This window comes from Mobula birostris, chromosome 5 (genome assembly GCF_030028105.1).
Source record: "Mobula birostris isolate sMobBir1 chromosome 5, sMobBir1.hap1, whole genome shotgun sequence".
Lineage (NCBI taxonomy): Eukaryota > Metazoa > Chordata > Chondrichthyes > Myliobatiformes > Myliobatidae > Mobula > Mobula birostris.
Window position 1 is genome coordinate 176805024 of NC_092374.1, and position 19516 is coordinate 176824539.

Consider the following 19516-nt stretch of genomic DNA (forward strand, 5'->3'; position numbering starts at 1 on the left):
GGAATAGGTAGTAAATACAACAATCACAACACTAATGGATGAAATGAAAAGCTAATTGTCAGCGCTGAGGAAGCCTTTGTCTCTCCTGGTCACAACAGTACACTGTTGATCATGGTTGATTTCAGCAGGTCCTTGCTGGTTACTCAGAGGTTTGCTGTAATTCTTCTTCCTCCAGAAGCCAATTCCAATGATGATCCCGAGGAGAATGAGTGGAATGATTGCAACTCCAGCCACAGTTACTGTCTTTGTATCTTTCTTTGTTGTCCTCTCTGTGGATACATAGAGAATATTTCAATTTTTTTGATAACCACTTTGTAACATTTTATTATCTGCATTAAACTTGTACTGTTCACATCAAGTTATAATGTAATTTAGACATAGATACAGAAAATATAGAAACATACAAAATCTACAGCAGAATACAGGCCTTTTGGCCCACTATGCTGTGCCAAACATGTACTTACTTAGAAACTACCTAAGGTTACCCATAGCCCTCTATTTTTCTCAGCTCCAAGTACCTATCCAAGAATGCCTATGATCTTCTGCAGAGCTATGTTTAAAATAAATCAATGTAAAAACTTTTAAGTTCATATTAACATTGAGACATCATTTACAACTTCGGGTAGGATTGTGGCATGAGTGAAAGTAATTGCTTCTTGGGGGCCAAGAAAAGATATCTTTTTCTTTGTAAAATTTGCTTTTAACAATCCAAAGACAATTTTACTCCAAGAATTTTGAGTACTGCAGGGCTACTCCATCAGTGAACTACTCATTGATCACAATAGCTGCACTGCTGTTGGAAGTGGCGTAAGCTGAGATATTGCAGGGACCGACTGGATGTGGGAGAAGGAGCCAGTTGAGATATCAGGAAAGGAGATGATCAAGATGTTAGAGGAGCCAGTTTCGGTATGAAAGAGCTGACCTGGCTGAAGACCGTGTTCCTGTCTGCTACTTGGAAGCATCGGAATTAGTTCAATATAACCGTGGGAGATTGTCTTGGTCATTTCATTTGCAATCACAAGACGCTGATCAACAGTGATAATTTAAGTTGCCACAGGCCTGTTACCCTTGCCATGATGGAATGGTGGAACAGACCTGATAGGCCAAATGGCCTTTCTCTATAGTCTTATGGTCTAAACCAGAACATCCCAAATATAGCCATCAGCATTTGCCTCGCTGTTGACCTGGCTCCATGGCTGTAGCCTATTGCCAGTCTCTTTATAGAAACATAGAAACAGTGAAAAAACCTACAGTACAATACAGGCACTTTGGCCCACAAAGTTGTGCCGAACATGTCCCTGCCTTAGAAATTACGAGGCTTACCTATAACCCTCTATTTTTCTAAGCTCCATGTACATATCCAAAAGTCTCTTAAAGGACCCCATTGTATCCACCTCCACCACGGTTGCTGGCAGTCCATTCCATGCACTCACCACTCTCTGAATAAAAAACTTACCCCTGACATCTCCTCTGTACCTGCTCCCCAGCATCTTAAACTGGTGTCCTCTTGTGGCAACCATTTCAGCCCTGAGAAAAAGCCTCTGACTATCCACATGATCAGTGCCTCTCATCATCTTATACTCCTCTATCAGGTCACCTCTCATCCTCCGTCGCTCCAAGGAGAAAAGGCCAAGTTCACTCAACCTACTTTCATAAGACATGCTCCCCAATCCAGGCAACATCCTTGTAAATCTCCTCTGCACCTTTTCTATGGCTTCCAAATTCTTCCCGTAGTGAGGTGACCAGAACTGAGCACAGTACTCCAAGTGGGGTCTGACCAGGGTCTTATATAGCTGCACCATTACCTCTCAGCTCCTAAATTCAATCCTACGATTGATGAAGGCCAATACACTGTACACCTTGTCAACCACAGAGTCAACCTGTGCAGTTACTTTGAGCGTTCTATGGACTCGGACCTCAAGATCCCTCTGATCCTCCACACTGCCAAGAGTCTTAACATCAATATTATATTCTGCCATCACATTTGACCTACCAAAATGAACAACGTCACACTTATCTGGGTTGAACTCCATCAGCCACTTCTCAGCCTAGTTTTGCATCCTATCAATGTCCTGCTGTAACATCAGACAGTCCTCCACAATATCCACAACACCTTCAAGCTTTGTATCATCAGCAAACTTACTATCCATTTCCTCCACTTCTTCATCCAGGTCATTTATAAAAATCAAAAAGAGTAAGGGTCCCAGAACAGATCCCTGAGGCACTCCACTGGTGACCGACCTCCATGCAGAATATGACCCATCTATGACCACTCTTTGCCTTCTATGTGCAAGCCAGTTCTGGATCCACAAAGCAATGTCCTCTTGGATCCCATGCCTCCTTACTTTCACAATAAACTTTGCATGGGGTACCTTATCAAATGCCTTGCTGAAATCCATATACACTACATCTACTGCTCTTCCTTCATCAATGTGTTTAGTCACATCCTCAAAAAATTCAATCAGGTTCGTAAGGCACGACCTGACAAAGCCATGTTGATTATTCCTAATTATATTATACATCTCTAAATGTTCATAAATCCTGCCTCTCAGGATCTTCTCCATCAACTTACCAACCACTGAGGTAAGATTTACTGGTCTATAATTTCCTGGGCTATCTCTACTCCCTTTCTTGAATAAAGGAACAACATCCACAACTCTCCAATCCTACGGAACCACTCCCCTCCCCATTAATGGTGCAAAGATCATCGCTGGAGGCTCGGCAATCTCCTCCCTCACCTCCCACAGTAGTCTGGGGTACATCTCATCCAGTCCCGGCAACTTATCCAACTTGAAGCTTCCGAAAATCTCCAGCACATCCTCTTTCTTAATATCTACGTGCTCAAGCTTTTCAGTCTGCTGCAAGTCATCACTACAATCACCAAGATCCTTTTCCACAGTGAATACTAAAGTATTCATCAAGTACCTGTTCTATTTCCTTCAGATCCATACTCACGTCCTCACTGTCACACTTGATAGGTCCTATTCTTTCATGTCTTATCCTTTTGCTCTTCACATACTTGTAGAATGCCTTGCAGTTTTCTTTAATCCTTCCTGCCAAGGCGTTCTCATGGCCCCTTCTGGCTCTCCTAATTTCCTTCTTCAGCTCCTTCCTATTCGCCTTATAATCTTCTAGATGTCTAAAATTACTTAGCTCTTTGAACCTTTTGTAAGCTTTGCTTTTCTTCTTGACTAGATTTATTACAACATTGTTACACCATGGTTCCTGTACCTTACTATAACTTCCCTGTCTCATTGGAACATACCTATGCCGACCTCCACACAAATATCCTCTGAATATTTGCCACACTTCTTCTGTAGTTTTCCCTGAGAACATCTGTTTCCAACTTAAGCCTCCAATTTCCTGCCTGATAGTCTCATAATTCTCCTTACTCCAATTAAGCGCTTTTCTAACTTGTCTTTTCCTATCTCTCTCCAATGCTATTGCAAAGGAGATAGGATTATGATCACTATCTCCAAAATGCTTTCCTACTGAGAGATCTGACACCTGACCAGGTTCATTTTCCAATACTAAATCAAGTACAGCCTCTCCTCTTGTAAGCTTATCTACATATTGTGTCATGATACCTTCCTGAACAGACCTAACAAACACCACCCCATCTAAACACCTTGATCTAGGGAGATGCCAATCGATATTTGGGAAATTAAAGCCTCCCATCACGACAACTCTGTTATTACTACATTTTTCCAGGATCTGTTTCCCTATCTGTTCCTTGAAATCCCTTTTACTACTGGGCAGCCTATAAAAAAACCCAGTAAAGTTATTGACCCCTTCGTGTTCCTAACCTCCACCCACAGAGACTCCATAGACAATCCCTCTACAGTGTCCAACTTTTCTGCAGCCGTGACACTATCTCTGATCAACAGTGCCACACCCCTACTTCTTCTGTCTCCCTCCCTGTCCTTTCTGAAACATCTAAAACCCGGCACTTGAAGTAACTGTTCCTGTTCCTGAGCCATCCAAGTCTCTGTAATGGCCACCACATTGTATCTCCAAGAACTGATCCACACTCTAAGTTCATCCACTTTGTTCACAACACTCCTTGCGTTAAAATAGACGCAGCTCAAACCTTCGGTCTGAGCGTATCCCTGCTCTATCACCTGCCTATCCTCCCTCTCACACTGTCTACCAGCTTTCTCTATTTGTCAGCCAACCTCCTCTTCCCCAGTCTCTTCAGTTCAGTTCCCAATCCCCAAAAATTCTAGTTTAAACTCTCCCCTGTAGCCTTAGCAAACCTCCCCACCAGCATATTGGTCCCCCTGGGATTCAAGTGCGACCTGCCTTTTTTGTACGGGTCACACCTGCCCCAAAAGAGGTCCCAATGATCCAGCAATCTGATTCTCTGCCCCCTGCTCCAATCCCTCAGCCACACATTTATCCTACACCTCATTCTATTCCTATTCTCACTGTCGCGTGCCATAGGCAGTAATCCCGAGATTACTACCTTTGTGGTCCTGCTTCTCAACTTTCTTCCTAACTCCCTGTAGTCTTTTTTCAGGACCTCTTCCCTTTTCCTACCTATGTCATTGGTACCAATATGTACCACAACCTCTGGCTGTTCTCCCTCCCACTGCAGGATATCTTGGACGCAATCTGAAATATCCCAGACCCTGGCACCTGGGAGGCAAGCTACCATCCTAGTTTTATTCCTGCATCCACAGAATCGCCTGTCTGACCCCCTAACTATAGAGTCCCCTATCACTACTGCCTTCCTCTTCTTTTGCCTACCCTTCTGAGCCACAAGGGCAGACTCTATGCCAGAGGCACATCCACTGTCGCTTCCCCCAGGTAGGCTGTCCCCGCCGTCAGCACTTAAACAGGAGAACTTATTGTCAAAGGGGTACAGCCACAGGGGTACTCTTTAGTACCTGACTCTTCCGCTTCTCCCTCCTGACTGTGACCCACTTGTCTGTCTCCTGTGGCCCCGGTGTGACCAACTGCCTATAACTCCTTTCTATCACCTCCTCGATCTCCCTGACCGGGTGAGGGTCATCGAGCTGCATCTCCAGTTCCCCAACTCAGTCTCTTAGGAGCTGCAGCTCGACACACCTGGTTCAGATATGGCTGTCCAGGAGACTGGGAAACTCCAGGACCTCCCGCATCTGGCACCATGCATACTTCCTCCTTTCCACAAATAACACAGGTAAACCTACCTCTACTTACCGACCCTTGTCTGGTGGTGGGATAGAAGACATGGAAGTTGTGTGGCCTTGGTTCTAGTGAGGGCTAGGTTTCAAGCCTTGGGCTTGCCTGCTACTGCAGACCAGGGGAGAACCGTGGCATCTATGCTCGGCTGGGACTTGGCCCCTTCCATTGCTGCTGTTCGTCCATGTTTGAGAGGTGGAATGACAGGCTAGATTGCATGCATCTGCATGCTGTCGGGACGCTGTACCATGATTGCCGGACTTTGTCGCTAAGGTTCTTGAACTATATACATGTTTTTTTGAATGAATGTGCTTCTTCACTGGCTATGTTGAATCATGTTACTTACTCTTTTGAATGCTTGCTTGCTATCATGAATGCTTTGTACATTGGCCCCAGAGGAATGCTGTCTCATTCGGCTGTATCTATGTATGGGTTGAATGATGATTAAACTTGATTTGATTTGATTTGAACAGAAACAGTTTTGCTATCACTGGCATAGATGAGGTGAAGTTATCAGCAGCAACACAGCATATAAACATAAAATTGCTTTAATTTACAAAAAAAAATGCACAGTGCAAAAAAGAAGAATAATGGGGTAGTGTTCATGGGTTGATGGACATTTCAGCAATTTGGTAGTGGAGGGGAAGGAGATGTTTTTGAATCACTGAGTGTTGGTCTTCAAGATTATGTACCTCATCCCCAATGGTAGGAACAAAAATAGAGCATCTCCAGGGTAATTAAAATTTCAGAGAAACAAACAAGTACCAGAAATATATAGATTAGTGTTCAGTTGTGAAGTCAATAAAGATATTTCCTTCTTATGTTTTTGGACTGCAAAGAAATTTACTAAAACAAATGGAAATAAAGAAGTTTATAACTATAAGACTTCAAAAGCTTTAAGCTCTGTTGACACATTGCAATTCGGTGGTCTCTCTCTCCCTCTTTCCCTCTCTCTCTCCTTTCTTTCTTCCCTCATTCTGTATCTGTCTATCTCTTACATAAACACACACATGGATAAAGTTACAATCAGTTTGTACTGATCAGCTATCTTCAGAACATCAGAAGGGCCCTGGAGAGTGCAGTATGAAATCTTTACAGAACTTATCTGTGAAGCAAGTTCATAGGTTATGAAATAGGTGCAGCATACTTTTGCTTGATGTGTCGTTGGGATTAGCTCCCTTTAAGTTCAGAACTTAACTGGATGCCATAGCAAGATAAGAGTCCTCAGATGGGTGCAATCTGTTTTGCTTCCTCTGTTCCTACATTTAGATTAGATTATGAGGATACTCAGTCCTCGTTTATTGTCATTTAGAAATACATGCATGCATTAAGAAATGATACAATGTTCCTACAGAGTGATATCACAAAATAAGCTGGACAAACCAAAGACTAACACTGACAAGACCACATAATTATAACATATAGTTACAGCAACAGTTAACCATTTGGATGGTTAAGTAGGGTGTTGAATTAGTACTTTACTTTAAAGTCACTTGAGGTCTTTTCAACTTATTGGCTTACTTCATTTCAACTCCAAAAAGAGGACCTGACCAGTGGAATTCAAAATTAAGCTGCCTACTCCTCGTTAAACCAAATTACTTCATCTGTTTTATGTATTAATTCATTTAGTATGGCTGCCTGTCTGTGAGCTAATATGACCACACATTTCTGCAGTCCTCTCCAGGGAATGTGTTGAGATAGAGTCAAAACTTTCTATACAATAGATGGATCTCTGCAGAAAAGAGTATTCAGCAGAGCTCGGAAAAGTGAAGAATATATGTACAGAAGAGATAATTTCATGCTGGGGGAATCAAGAAATTGTAACCGTGCAGACTTGATGAGCTCTAATATACACAGGAAGGAATTCAGGAGAAACATCTTTGGTAGGACAAAGGGAAAGAATGAAAAAATACTTTCAAAAGTGTCATTCTTTTAATCAGGATGCATTTTTCAAGAACGTGGACAAGGACATGAATGAGAATGGGTGAAGGACTATACAAATACTCAGAATAGTGCAGAGTGTGAATATAAACATGGACTATTTGGATTTTTTTGCCTGTTTCATGTAATCTATATTATTCAGTGTAACCAAGCTTCCATTCGTTGATTGGGATCAATGACAGTTGTGCTCACTGTGCTTACATTCTTTAAAGTGAGTTGTCTTGCCATGATTCAGCAGTGTCTCTTCCAGATTCTTCTACCTGCAATTTCTTCTGTCTGCAAGCATAAACAATCCACTTCCCTCTTCGTTGCTGCCTGACCCTCAAACCTCTTGCTGTAATATTTTGTTGTTCAATATTCCAACAGCTGCAGTCAATTTTGTCTGCCTCCCCAGCATCTGTCACTAGTCCTGCTTGCCTGTATTTCATGTGCTTATCACCTGTCCTCAACGGCATCCAATTATCACCCCAGCCACCAAGGTGATACTTTCTTCTTGCTGCTGCCATCAGAAGGAAAGTACAGGAGTTTCAGGACTAACACAACCAGGTTCAGGAACTGTTATTACTCCTCAACCATCATTCTCCTGAATCTATAGAATGGTGAAAGGTCTTGATAGAGTGGACGAGAAGGGAACGTTTTCTATGGTGGGAGTGCCTAAGACCAGAGAAAACAGCCTCAAAATAGAGGACCATCCTATTAGAACAGGGATGACGAGGAATTTCTTTAGCCCAAGGGTGTGAATCTGTGGAACTCGTCACAGACAGCTGTGAAGGCCAAGTCTTTATGCATATTTAAGGCAGAAGTTGATAGATTCTTGATAGGTCAGGGCACAAAGGTATATGAGGAGAAGGCAAGAGATTGGGGCTGAGAGGAAAAATAGATCAGCCATGATGAAATGGTGGAGCTGACTCCATGGGCCAAATGGACTAACTCTGTTGCTATATCATATGGTCTTGTGGTCAAAGAGGATGACTTCACTCAACTTTACTTGCCACATTAAAATGTTCCCACAACCAAAGGAATCAATTTCAAGGAATCTTCATCTCATGTTCTTGGTACTTATTGTCTGTTTGTTTGTTTATTTATTTATTTATTATTTTTTGTTTTTGTTAGTATTTGCACAGTTTGTTGTCTTCTGCACACTGACTGAAGGCCATGTTGGTGCAGTCTTTCATTGATTCTGTTACAGTTATTATTCTATTTTGGATTTATTGAGTATTCCCACAAGAAAATGGATCTAATGGTTGTATATAGTGACATATATGTAGTTTGATAAAGGTTGAGCTAAAATATTAAATTTCCATTTCGCTCCACAGATACTACTTGACCAATCGAATTCCCCCAACAACTTGTTTGTTACCCTACATTCTAGTATCTGTATTCTCTTACGTCTTCACAATTCAGTAGTGGATTTGTCCAGATAGGAGCTAATCTAAGTGACCCAAACTATGAGTAATGTCAGATAATTATAGTGCAGGGCCTCTCTACCAGTACATTTAACACCAAATTAATCCTTTCATAAGTACATAGTGCAATCAACCAATCTATACTATGTGGTAATGTGGAAAACCAGGAATTCTTGGACAGGAGAATTCTGCCACTTCTTCTATGGTCAGTTGAATTATCTTCATCACTCAGTCTGTCTCATCCTGGCTTGTAAATCATCACTGGTTAAAAATGTAGGAGATGGAACCTCCGCAACACCTGAGGCAGGAAATACTTACTGCCATTATTGGCAGGTAATAAAAAGTAGCTGACTGTTGGTCATAAATCTCATTCATCTGCCCTGACAGATTAGTGAACTTCAGAGGGGACAGTACTTTGGGAGTTCTTCACTGCCAGAGTACTTAACATCAAATAGCCTCCCTATCTGCACTTTCAGGGGATATAAATATTTCACACCTGTATACTGAGAATACTGTTGATATCCATTAAAATTTCAGAAAGAAAACCACTGGCTACTTATTGTTACATTGTTACCTACAGGAACATGTTGGATGCTTTCATATCAACAGTGATGAAATGGTTTGAGAGGCAGGTCATGACTAGACTGAATTCCTGCCTCAGCAAGGACCTGGACCCATTGCAATTTGTAGGTCGATGGAAGATGCAATCTTAATGGCTGTCCACATGGCTTTAGACCACCTGGACAATACTAACACCTACTTCAGTGTGCTGTTCATCCACTATAGTTCAGCATTTAATACTATCATTCCCATAATCCTGATTGAGAAGTTGCCTGGGCCTTTGTACCTCCCTCTGCAATTGGATCCTCGACTTCCTAACTGGTAGACCACAATCTGTGTGGATGGTTATTAGCATATCCTCCTCACTGACAATCAACATCAGCGCACATCAGGGCCGTGTGCTTAGCTCACTGCTCTGCTCTATATACAGATGACTGTATGGCTAGGGATAGCTCGAATACCATCTATAAATTTGCTGATGATACAACCATTGTTGGTAGAATCTCAAGAGGGCATACAGGAGTGAGATATGCCAACTAGTGGAGTGGTGCTGCAGCGACAACCTGGCATTCAATGTCAGTAAGACGAAAAAGCTGATTGTGGATTTCAGAAAAGGTAAGACGAAGGAACACATACTAATCGACATAGAGGGATCGGAAGTGGAGAGAGTGAGCAGTTTCAAGTACCTGGGTGTCAAAATCTCAGAGGATCTAACCTGGTCTCAACAAATTGATTAAGTTATAAAGAAGGCATGATGCGGCTATACTTTATTAGAAGCTTGAAGAGATTTGACATGTCAACAAATACACTCAAAAACTTCTATAGATGTACCGTGGAGAGCTTTCTGACAGACTGCATCACTGTCTGGTATGGAGGATGGGGGACGGGGGATGGGGGATGCTACTGCACAGGAGTGAAAGAAGCTGCAGACGGTTGTAAATCTAATCAGCTCCATCTTGGGTACTAGCCTACAAAGCATCCAGGACATCTTCAGGGAGCAGTGTCTCAGAAAAGCAGCGTCCAATATTAAGGACCTCCAGCACCCAGGGCATGCCCTTTTCTCACTGTTACCATCAGGTAGGAGGTACAGAGCCTGAAGACACACACTCAGTGATTCAGGAACTGCATCTTCCCCTCTGCCATCCAATTCCTAAGCGGACATTGAATCCTTGGACACTACCTCACTGTTTTTAGCATACAGTATTTCTGTTATTTGCAAGTTTTTTTTAATCTACTGTAATTGATTTACTTGTTTATTTATTATTATAATTACTTTTTTTTCTCTTCTGGATAATGTATTGTATTGAACTGCTGCTGCTAAGTTAACAAATTTTGTGTTGCACGCTGATGATATTAAACCTGATTCTGATTCTGATTCTGTGAGGCAGTAACTAGTCTAGAAGTGCTAATATATTAGGTCAGGAAGCACTGCATCAAGAAAGCAGCATATGTCATCCAATATCCCTGCCATCCGGTTCATGCCTTATTCTTCCTAATAGCATCAGGCAGGAGTTACAGAGCCTGTTGCTCCACACCATAAGGTTGAGGAACAGCTGCTTTCCTTCAGTCATCAGGTTTTTGAATTGAACTGTGCAACCTTAAGCTACATCAACAACAGAACACTGACCACCTCTCCCATTAGCATAGACTTGCTTCTGATTGTGTTTTTCCTGATTGTCTTGCACAGTCTTTGTTTTTTTCTCTTCACTGTATTGTACAATTTGTAAATTAATCATATTCTGAATGTTGGCTGAATCTATGTGCCCGGCATGCTGCTGCAAGCAGGTTTTTTATTGCACCTGTATGTCACTGTACTTCTGTATGTGAAAATAAACTTGACTTGATGTGTATTAACATTCTGTTATTTGTCTGGCATTTCGTATTCCACAGAATATCATTATTCCTGACCAATTAGAAATTAAGCAGTACATATGAAAACATGTGTTTTAAGGCTCTTAATGTATTCTGCATTGTTGCTTGCCCCAAGTGATCAGCCTGAAGCAACAACAAGGATCTCTGACTTGCCACTTACCCTGTGGTATATTGAGTCCCTGCAGGAGGGTGGCATGCTCGATGTAACAGGAGTATTTTGCCCCCTCAGCTTCATTCAGTGTAATCATTTTCATCACCTGATAAGTCCCATCATGGTTGGGTAATACATCACTGGATCCAATCTCGGGGACCCACTCACCATCTCTCAGCCATGAAACATCGATAGCCTGTGGGTAGAACCCTGTGACAAGGCAGGAGAGTCTCAGCGGTTGAAATCCATCACTCCTAATACTGATAAACACTTCAGGGATTGCTACAAATGTAAAGAGTATCAACATCAGTGAAAATATGAAAAAACAGTTTTAGTTGTGACATCAATTCTACTCCCCTCTCTTCCAACTAGAGTTTATCTCAGTGTACCCAAAGCACCTTTTCACCAGTGTCACTATTTACTGAGGGTTTGCCTATCCCTGGTGTTGTGGAAGATAGGCCTGGCAGCATTATCCATAACATTTCGGTCTGCTGGACATTGGTACTCTACTTGTCCTTTGTTAAGAACACTTCCAGGTAAACACCTTTGACCACAGTTACATCAGGTAGTGGTCAGCATGAGACTTCCTTCAGGTACTATGACATAGGGACACTGGATAAGATAATGTTGTTCCCTGACCGTCCAGATCTTCTGGTGGAATGTCTCATTACCAAATCTCACCACTGAGCAATAAGACAGTGCTTGGCTGGCAGTGAGAAGGACAATCTCAGTCAGATACTCTCTGTACAGATGTCATATCATCCCCAATACCTGCTGCTCTCAGGATACCTGTGGTGGGAAGTATCTGGTCACCCACCTTTGTCCAGATTTGCTAGGAGGGAATAGGGAAGAATGCAAAAGTCTCTGTTCTGGTTCATTCCCAGCAGTTGCATAACAGAGGGCTGTCTGATCTACAGAGCGTTTCCAGGGTCACATATCAAGAAAGACTCTGCTGAATGACAGCACTAATTATTTTAAGAGATAAGTCAAGAAAAATATCTTTAATTAGAATACTGTTAGAATTACTCGCAATTTAAGCAGCATTCCAGCCAAATGATTTTGCTGCATTTAAATGAGGCAATGTAAGACAATTACAAACTTAACTGGATGCCTTAGCAAGGTAAGAGTCCTTCGATGGGTGCAATCTGTTTTGCTTTTAGATTTGCTTTGTTCCTACATTTAGATTAGATTATAAGGACACTCAGTCCTCATTTATTGTCATTTAGAAATGCATGCATGCATTAAGAAATGATACAATGTTCCTCCAGAGTGATATCACAAAAAAAAAACAGGACAAACCAGGGAACAACACTGACAAGACCACATAATTATAACACATAGTTACAGCAGCAGTTAACCATTTAGACAGTTAAGTAGGGAGTTGAATTAGTAAATTACTTTAAAGTCATTTGAAGTCTTTTCAACTTATTGGGTTGTTTCATTTCACCTGCAAAAAGAGGACCTCCCCAGTGGAATTCAAGACTAAGCTGCCTACTCCTCTTTGAGCCAAATTACTTCATCTGTTTTATGTATTAATTCATTTAGTATGGCTGTCGGTCTATGAGCTAATACGACCACGCATCCTGAACTAATATTAACATACACAATTGGATTGGGGACTGGTGCAGAATTCATTCCTCATAAGCATTTCTAACCCGTCTGCCTTATCTAATGGGTACATTGTCAGCTCTCTCATTGATTTCCTGTCAATGAACAATTGTTTAAGGGACAGCTCTTGATCTCACAATTTACCTCATTGTATTTCACTATATTTTATTCAGAGTTTGAAGAGATTTGATTTGGCACCTAAAACACTCAAAAACGTCTATAGATGTGCCGTGGACAGCATTCTGACAGTCTGCTTCACTGTCTGTTATGGGAGTGCTTCTGCTGAGGATCAAATAGAGCTACAGGAATCTGTAAACTTCTTGAGCTCCATCTTGGGTACCAGCCTCCATAGTATCCAAGTCATCTTCAAGAAGCAGTGCCTCAGAAAGGTGACACCCACTATTAAGGACCTAATCACCCAGGGACTGCCCTCTTCTCATTGTTATTATCAGGAAGGAGGTACAGAAGACTGGCGGCACACATTCAATGTTTCAGCAACAGCTTTTTTTCCCCTCTGTGATATGATTCCTAATTGTACATTGAACCTATGAACACCAACTCACTTTTTAAAAATATGCATTATTTCTGCTTTTGCACTATTTTTAATCTATTCAATATACATATATATGCTCACTGTAATTGATTTACTTGTTTATTTATTTACTCATTCTTTATTTATTATCATTTGTTGCATTGTACTGCTGCTGCTAAGTTATCAAATTTTATGACACATGCTAGTGACAATAAATCTGACTCTGATTCTGATTATGGCCCATACACTTCATTTGTTTATTTGCTCTGCTCTCTCTCTGTAACTGTAACTGCAACAATATATTATGCATTTCATTCTTTAAGGTTGTCACAGTTGGAGCGGTAGTGGTGATAAGCTCTTACTAACTATTAGATGCTCCCATTGGCATGCATCTCAAATAGTCTCTGACAAACAAATTCTTCTCCTGGCCTTTATGTGGGATAAAGCTAAAATTCCAGCAGAACTGTTTCTACCGTCAGGAGAAAGGTGGGTTGCTGGCATCTTAAAACTAGTCACTTTGGCAGATGTCAGCCTTGGTTGACAGCTCACCTAGGAGAAGTAAAACTCTGATCTCCAACCTCTGCTGCCTTGTGGCTAGATTCACTCTTGGGGAAGGTTTTGGGAGTAATTCGTGAGGAAATATCCAGAGCTGGTCCCTAAGGCAGTGTGATGTTGAGTTCTAAACTGACTGGCAACTCCTGCAATGCTGTTGGTTCCAAGCTGTATCAGTCTCTGCCATTCCTTGAAATTTAAGAGACTGCTAGACAGGTAAATGGAGGAATTTAAGATGGGGGTAATATGGGAGGCAGGGTTTGAGGGTCGGCACAACATTGTGAGCCGAAGGGCCTGTACTGTGCTGTACTATTTTATGTTCTATGTTTACAGTTTTGTGTATCACCTAGTCACTTAGAATGCAATATCCATGGTCAAATCCCCAACCAACAGAGGACCTGTATTTTGTATTTGATTAGTTCTTTTCTCTTTATACTATCTCAATATACTAATGTTTGAGATGATCTGCATGGATGGCAAGCAAAATATTTTTTGTCCAGAGTATGTGACAATAATACTCCAGTTAACAATTACCTGAGGTTTGCCACATTTCTCACCTGGGCTATCTGGAGTATTTCCCCTGTACCCAACATTCAGAGTACCCAGGTATTATACCTCTCTGCCGTAGCGCTTCTTGCCCACACTCAAGATATATCAGCAGCCACTTCACACAGTCCTTCTCCAAGAGAGCTTTGAAGTATTTGTTCATGAGCATGTTGACGTTCCACCGATCTGCAAGCACTTGGAACTGTGGATTTAGCACAATCCAACTCATTGCTTCCTTGTCAAAAACACATGCATCTTCGCCATCGTAGCCCAGTCTTATGAACCCATCTGTGGAGTTATCATTCTTCAATTCACAGCCGCAAACCCCCTGGACAAAGAAATCAGCTGGGACTGAGGGAAGGGTAGGGGGGAAGAGGCAAGTGAAAAATAAACTGATGTGGCATGTAGGCATATAAGAAAGTAGAAGCATGAGTATCTCTTCTATTTTGTGCACGTCTACCCTAAACCCATCATCCTGCAGCCCCAGAAGCAATAGGGTTTCTCTTGGCTTCACCTACCACCCCACCTGCCTCCACGTCCAGCACATAATTCTCCATAACTTCCACCATCTCCAACAGGATCCCACATCCAAGAACATCTTTCCCTACACCTATCCCCCTCGACTTTCTGCTTTCCACAGGAATCACTCCATATGCAACTCCCTTGTCCATTCGTCCCTCCCCACCGATCTCCCGCCTGGTACTTATCCTTTCAAGTGGAATAAGTGCTACACTTGCCTCTAGACTTCCTCCCTCACTACCGTTCAGGGCCCTAAACAGTTTTTTTCCAGGAGCAACGACACTTCAGCTGTGAGTTTGTCGTGCCCATCTCCTGTGTCCAGCACTCCCAATGTGGCCTCCCACCCGATGTAGATTGGAAGATTGCTTCGCCGAGCACCTACGTTCCATCCACCAGGAAAATCAGGATCTCCCCGTGGCCTCCCATTTTAATTCCACTTTCTATTTCCATTCTGACATTTCAATCCATGGCCTCCTCTGCTGCTGTGTTCAGGACATACTCAGGTTGGAGGAGCAAAACCATATATTCCGTCTGGGCAGCCTCCAACCTGATGGCATGAACATCGATTTCTCTAACTTTCGGTAATGACCAACCCCCTTACCCCCTTCACCATTTCCCTTCCTCTTTTCCTCACTGACCATACCTTCTCGCCTGCCCGTTGCCTCACTCTGGTGCACCTCACCCTTTTCTTTCCTGCATGGCCTTCTATCCTCTCCTATTTGGTTCCCCCTTCTCCAGCCCTGCATCTCTTTCACCAAACAACTTCTCAGCTCTTTGCTTCACTCCACCCCCTCCCAGTTTCACCTATCACCTTATGTTTCTCACTCCCCTCCCCCCAACCTTTCAACTCTAATTCCACATCTTTTTTTCCTCTAGTCCTGCTGAATGTTCTCAGCCCAAAGCATCAACTGTATTCTTTTCCATAGATATGGCCTAGCCCACTGAGCATTTTTTGTGTGTTGTTTGGATATCCAACATCTGTAGATTTTCTCTTGTTTGAGGATGAGTAGGAACTACTTGAGCCAGAAAACATGGCTAATCCGCCCCAGATCTCAGTTCTTCTTTTTTACCTCCGCAAGCACTCAACTCCTCACTATTTCAGCATTTTATTCTACATTTAAAAATGTCGAATGGTCCAAGCTTCACACTCATAAGTGTAGAGAGTTCCAGAGAATTCATTGCACTTCAAGAAGAAATACCATAGAGCCTCATTATTAAATTACTGCTCTCTAACCTTGTAATATTCTCTCCTCATTTAAAATTCTCCCAAGAGTGGAAACTGTTCAACATATAATTACCTACAGATGTAGCACATAAATCATCACATCCATTGGTAACACAGCTTGTTATTGTAACTGCTCTACCCACCAATGCAAGAAGTTGCAGAGTACTTTATGAAAATCCGCCTGCCTTCCATGCACACCTTCTTGAGAAATCAGTCAACATATCAAAGTCACCTCCCATCCTAGTCATTCTCTATTCTCCCCGCTTCTTTAGGCAGAAGATAACTACTACCAGGCTCAAGGGCAACATCTATCTTTCTCTTAATAGACTCTTGAATGGGCCATAAAGATAACTCTTGACCTCACCATTTACTTCAAAATAGTCCTTACATCTTATGGTTTGGCTGCACGACACTTACATGTAACTATAGCATAACATTCTGAATTCTGTTATTGTATTTCACTTTGTTCTAATGCAATCTATTTATGTTCTGAAATAATCTATATGGAAAGCATGCAAAATGAGTGTTTCAATGTAACTCAGTACATGTGAAAATATTAAGCCAATTACACCTTCCCGTATACCCTTGAATTCTTTTTGTTTCAAAAAGTTCACTCCTCATTCTTCTGAATTCCAGTGAGTACCCATCTGGTATTGTTAGCCGTTTATGATTTGACAGCCTTCTAATCCCAGGGATTAGTAAATGCTTCCCTTCTGCATCACCTCCAATGCCATCACATCCAGAAACAAACACAAATGCGCCTTAAATACAGTGACATTTTTCAAACAAGATCTTGTATTAGTGGCTCAATAGAACATATTAGGAAGGCACAGCATTGCAACTAGTAGAGGTAGAACCTTACCTGCCTCTAATTCTGAATGTTTGGAGTTTGTTCCCTCTGCGACCTTGTGAGTACTCCAGTTTCCTCCCATATCTCAATGATAATTTGCGTTCATAGGATAATTGGCTAATGTATACTTGCCCAAATGTTTGGGTAAGTAACAAAAAAGCTGGGAGAGTTGATTAGAGTATGGAAAGAATAAAAATGGGATTAGAGCAGGACTATTGTCATCCTGCCAAAGGGTCTCAGGCAAAGACGTGGACTGTACTTTCATCTGGCAAATCTCAGTTTAGCATAACCTGTCCTGCAATTATTGTTGCTAAAGTGAAGGGATGTTGATTCTACTCTTTTCCATAGATGCTACCTGCCCTGTTGAGTTCCTCCAGCATTTTGTGTGTGTGTGTTACTTGGTTTGCAGCACCTGTAGATTCTCTTTTGTTTGCTATTGCTGTTGATAGTCAGCAGGGGACAGTGGGCTGAAGGGGCAGCTTCCATGCTGTATGACCTGATGGCTCCAGGTTTACATATGGTAGACATGGAATACCCCCAAATATTAAGTGCCATACTTGGAGAATATTGAGAAAGCAACACTGAAGAAATTCCAGCAACACACACAAGATGCTGGAGGAACTCAGCCGGCTAGGCAGCATCTATGGAAGAAAGTACAGTTGATGTTTCAGGCTGAAACCCTTCAGCAGGACCATATTTTTTTTTCCATAGATGCTTCCTGGCCTGCTGAGTTCCTCCAGCATTTTGTGTGTGTTGCTCAGATTTCTAGCATCTGCAAAGTTTCTCTTGTTTCTGAAGAAATTCTGCTATGTCACAGCTACAATATCAGATGGGCAAAACTGTTGGAGAGGCAATATTGAAGGCCGAAGACAGAGCAGCAGATTAGGACTGTGGGAATGAGGCAACATAGATGGAAAGTGCAGGCACTTTGGGGAATTGGACTGAGAGAGATCATTGCAATATCACAGGATCACTGTCAGTACTGAGGGTTGGCTACATTAATAGAACATTATAACTGAGGGAATACTATCAGTGATACAAATGTTCAGATAGAGTCAGGATCCTATCTTTGCACTATTGGGACACAAATAAACCAACGATTTCTCTTTCACTGCAGTCCAGCTAATGTATAAGATCCAACGTAGTGTAGGATTAGGGTGTAGGTCTTGCCAGTGCCTGTAACGGGTTTGTACACTTTCCCCATGACCACTTTAGATTCCTTCCACTTTCCAAAAGGATACCGATTAGGATTAGTGAGCTGTGGGCATGTTGTGTTGACACTGAAAGTGTGCTGACATTTGCAGGCTGCCCCAGCACAATTCCCACAGATTTGATGCAAAATAACATATTTCACTGTGTGTTCCACTGCACATGTGACAAATAAAACTGATCATTTAATCTTAATCCATTCACTCATTGCAGCTGTTGTGACAAAGGCTAGACCTTATAAGAGACCATCACCTGCTAACTGGGTGTGCAGTGATAAGGACACATTAAACTAAAAAGATAAGGCTTTGACTTCATGCAAGTCCATCTGTACAGTCATTGGGTTTTGTTAGGTCACTTACCACTGTGCTGTTGGTAAACAATCTCAACATTCCCTCTGATTATCCCATGAAAACCTGCCACTGTGATTGCTATTGCATCCCAGTGTTCACTCGGGAAAGAGTAAGCCATCCACCATTGTCTGGGAACAGCCCTATGCAGCGTACTGTCAAAGTACACTATCTGCTGGTCATCCAGCGTTGCCACCATGCTATATTCAGTCAGCTCACTCCTTCTGTGGTTCAACAAGTAGTAAAATGCAAGGCTGTGAAAATCTGCAATATAGAAACACAAATTAGTGATGCAAAGTGATGTGAAATTAGTTATGTGTCACTCTGGGTTTTCAGCATCTACAGAATATCTTGTGTTGGTGATGTAAAGACCACAATGCAGAAAGGCATTAATTAATATTAAAACTGATTACAACTTAGGAACATTGGATCCAGGGTATGTCAGGTGGTTCTTAGGCCGTGTCCACCAATCATGATTCCACTTCTAAATGATCTGCATTAACATACTATACATTTGCCTTTTTGCAATGTCTCCATCTTGAAAAATCTGTCCATCTTAGTCATTCATGTGTTCATCTATTAAACATTTCTCTGGTTAATGTTTTACGAATTTTACTTTACCCACCACCCTTTCCAAGCCATTAATACTCATTTCAATCCCCTCCCCTTCCCAGTTGCATCCATCCATTCATTTACCTCACCAACTCTCTCTTTCCCCAGCTGCTCCTGGTTTCATATGTCCTTCACCTCCCTCATAATGGTTCCACAATCATCTTCCTGACTTATCAGATCTCAGCACTTCTATCCATTTTTCTTTATAATTATCAACCTCCATGGTCTTTACCTTAGCCTCACCTCACCTCCCCCTTCCTGGCTTCATCTTTCTTTTCTCTATTGCCTTTCATCCATCATGTAAACAACTCTTGTCTTCTGACTCCATACTCACCCTCCCCTACGCTGAACCTTCTGCCCATTATCTTTTATCTCCAAACTCGCCCTTTGCCCAATACACCATAATGTCTTGCTTCACT

At 41.9% G+C, this 19516-nt stretch overlaps 1 protein-coding gene across 1 annotated transcript; it reads right to left on the reverse strand.

Annotated features, from left to right (window-relative positions):
* Positions 1-51: 51 nt before the first annotated feature.
* LOC140198418 (major histocompatibility complex class I-related gene protein-like) lies at positions 52-18687 on the reverse strand. Its single transcript, XM_072259507.1, has 4 exons — positions 18498-18687; positions 14405-14686; positions 11107-11379; positions 52-269 (listed from the first exon to the last, which is right to left on the reverse strand). The coding sequence occupies exons 1-4, from the start codon at positions 18682-18684 to the stop codon at positions 52-54; spliced, it is 960 nt and encodes a 319-aa protein (XP_072115608.1). The 5' UTR covers positions 18685-18687.
* Positions 18688-19516: the final 829 nt, after the last annotated feature.

Coding starts and splice junctions, on each gene's coding strand:
- LOC140198418 (XM_072259507.1), bottom strand. CDS start 18,684: ATGGTGGCAACGCTGGATGACCAGCAGATAGTGTACTTTGACAGTACG. Junction 14,687..18,497: donor TGTTTACCAACAGCACAGTG/GTAAGTGACCTA, acceptor CCCTTCCCTCAG/TCCCAGCTGATTTCTTTGTC. Junction 11,380..14,404: donor AGAAGCGCTACGGCAGAGAG/GTATAATACCTG, acceptor TTACATTTGTAG/CAATCCCTGAAGTGTTTATC.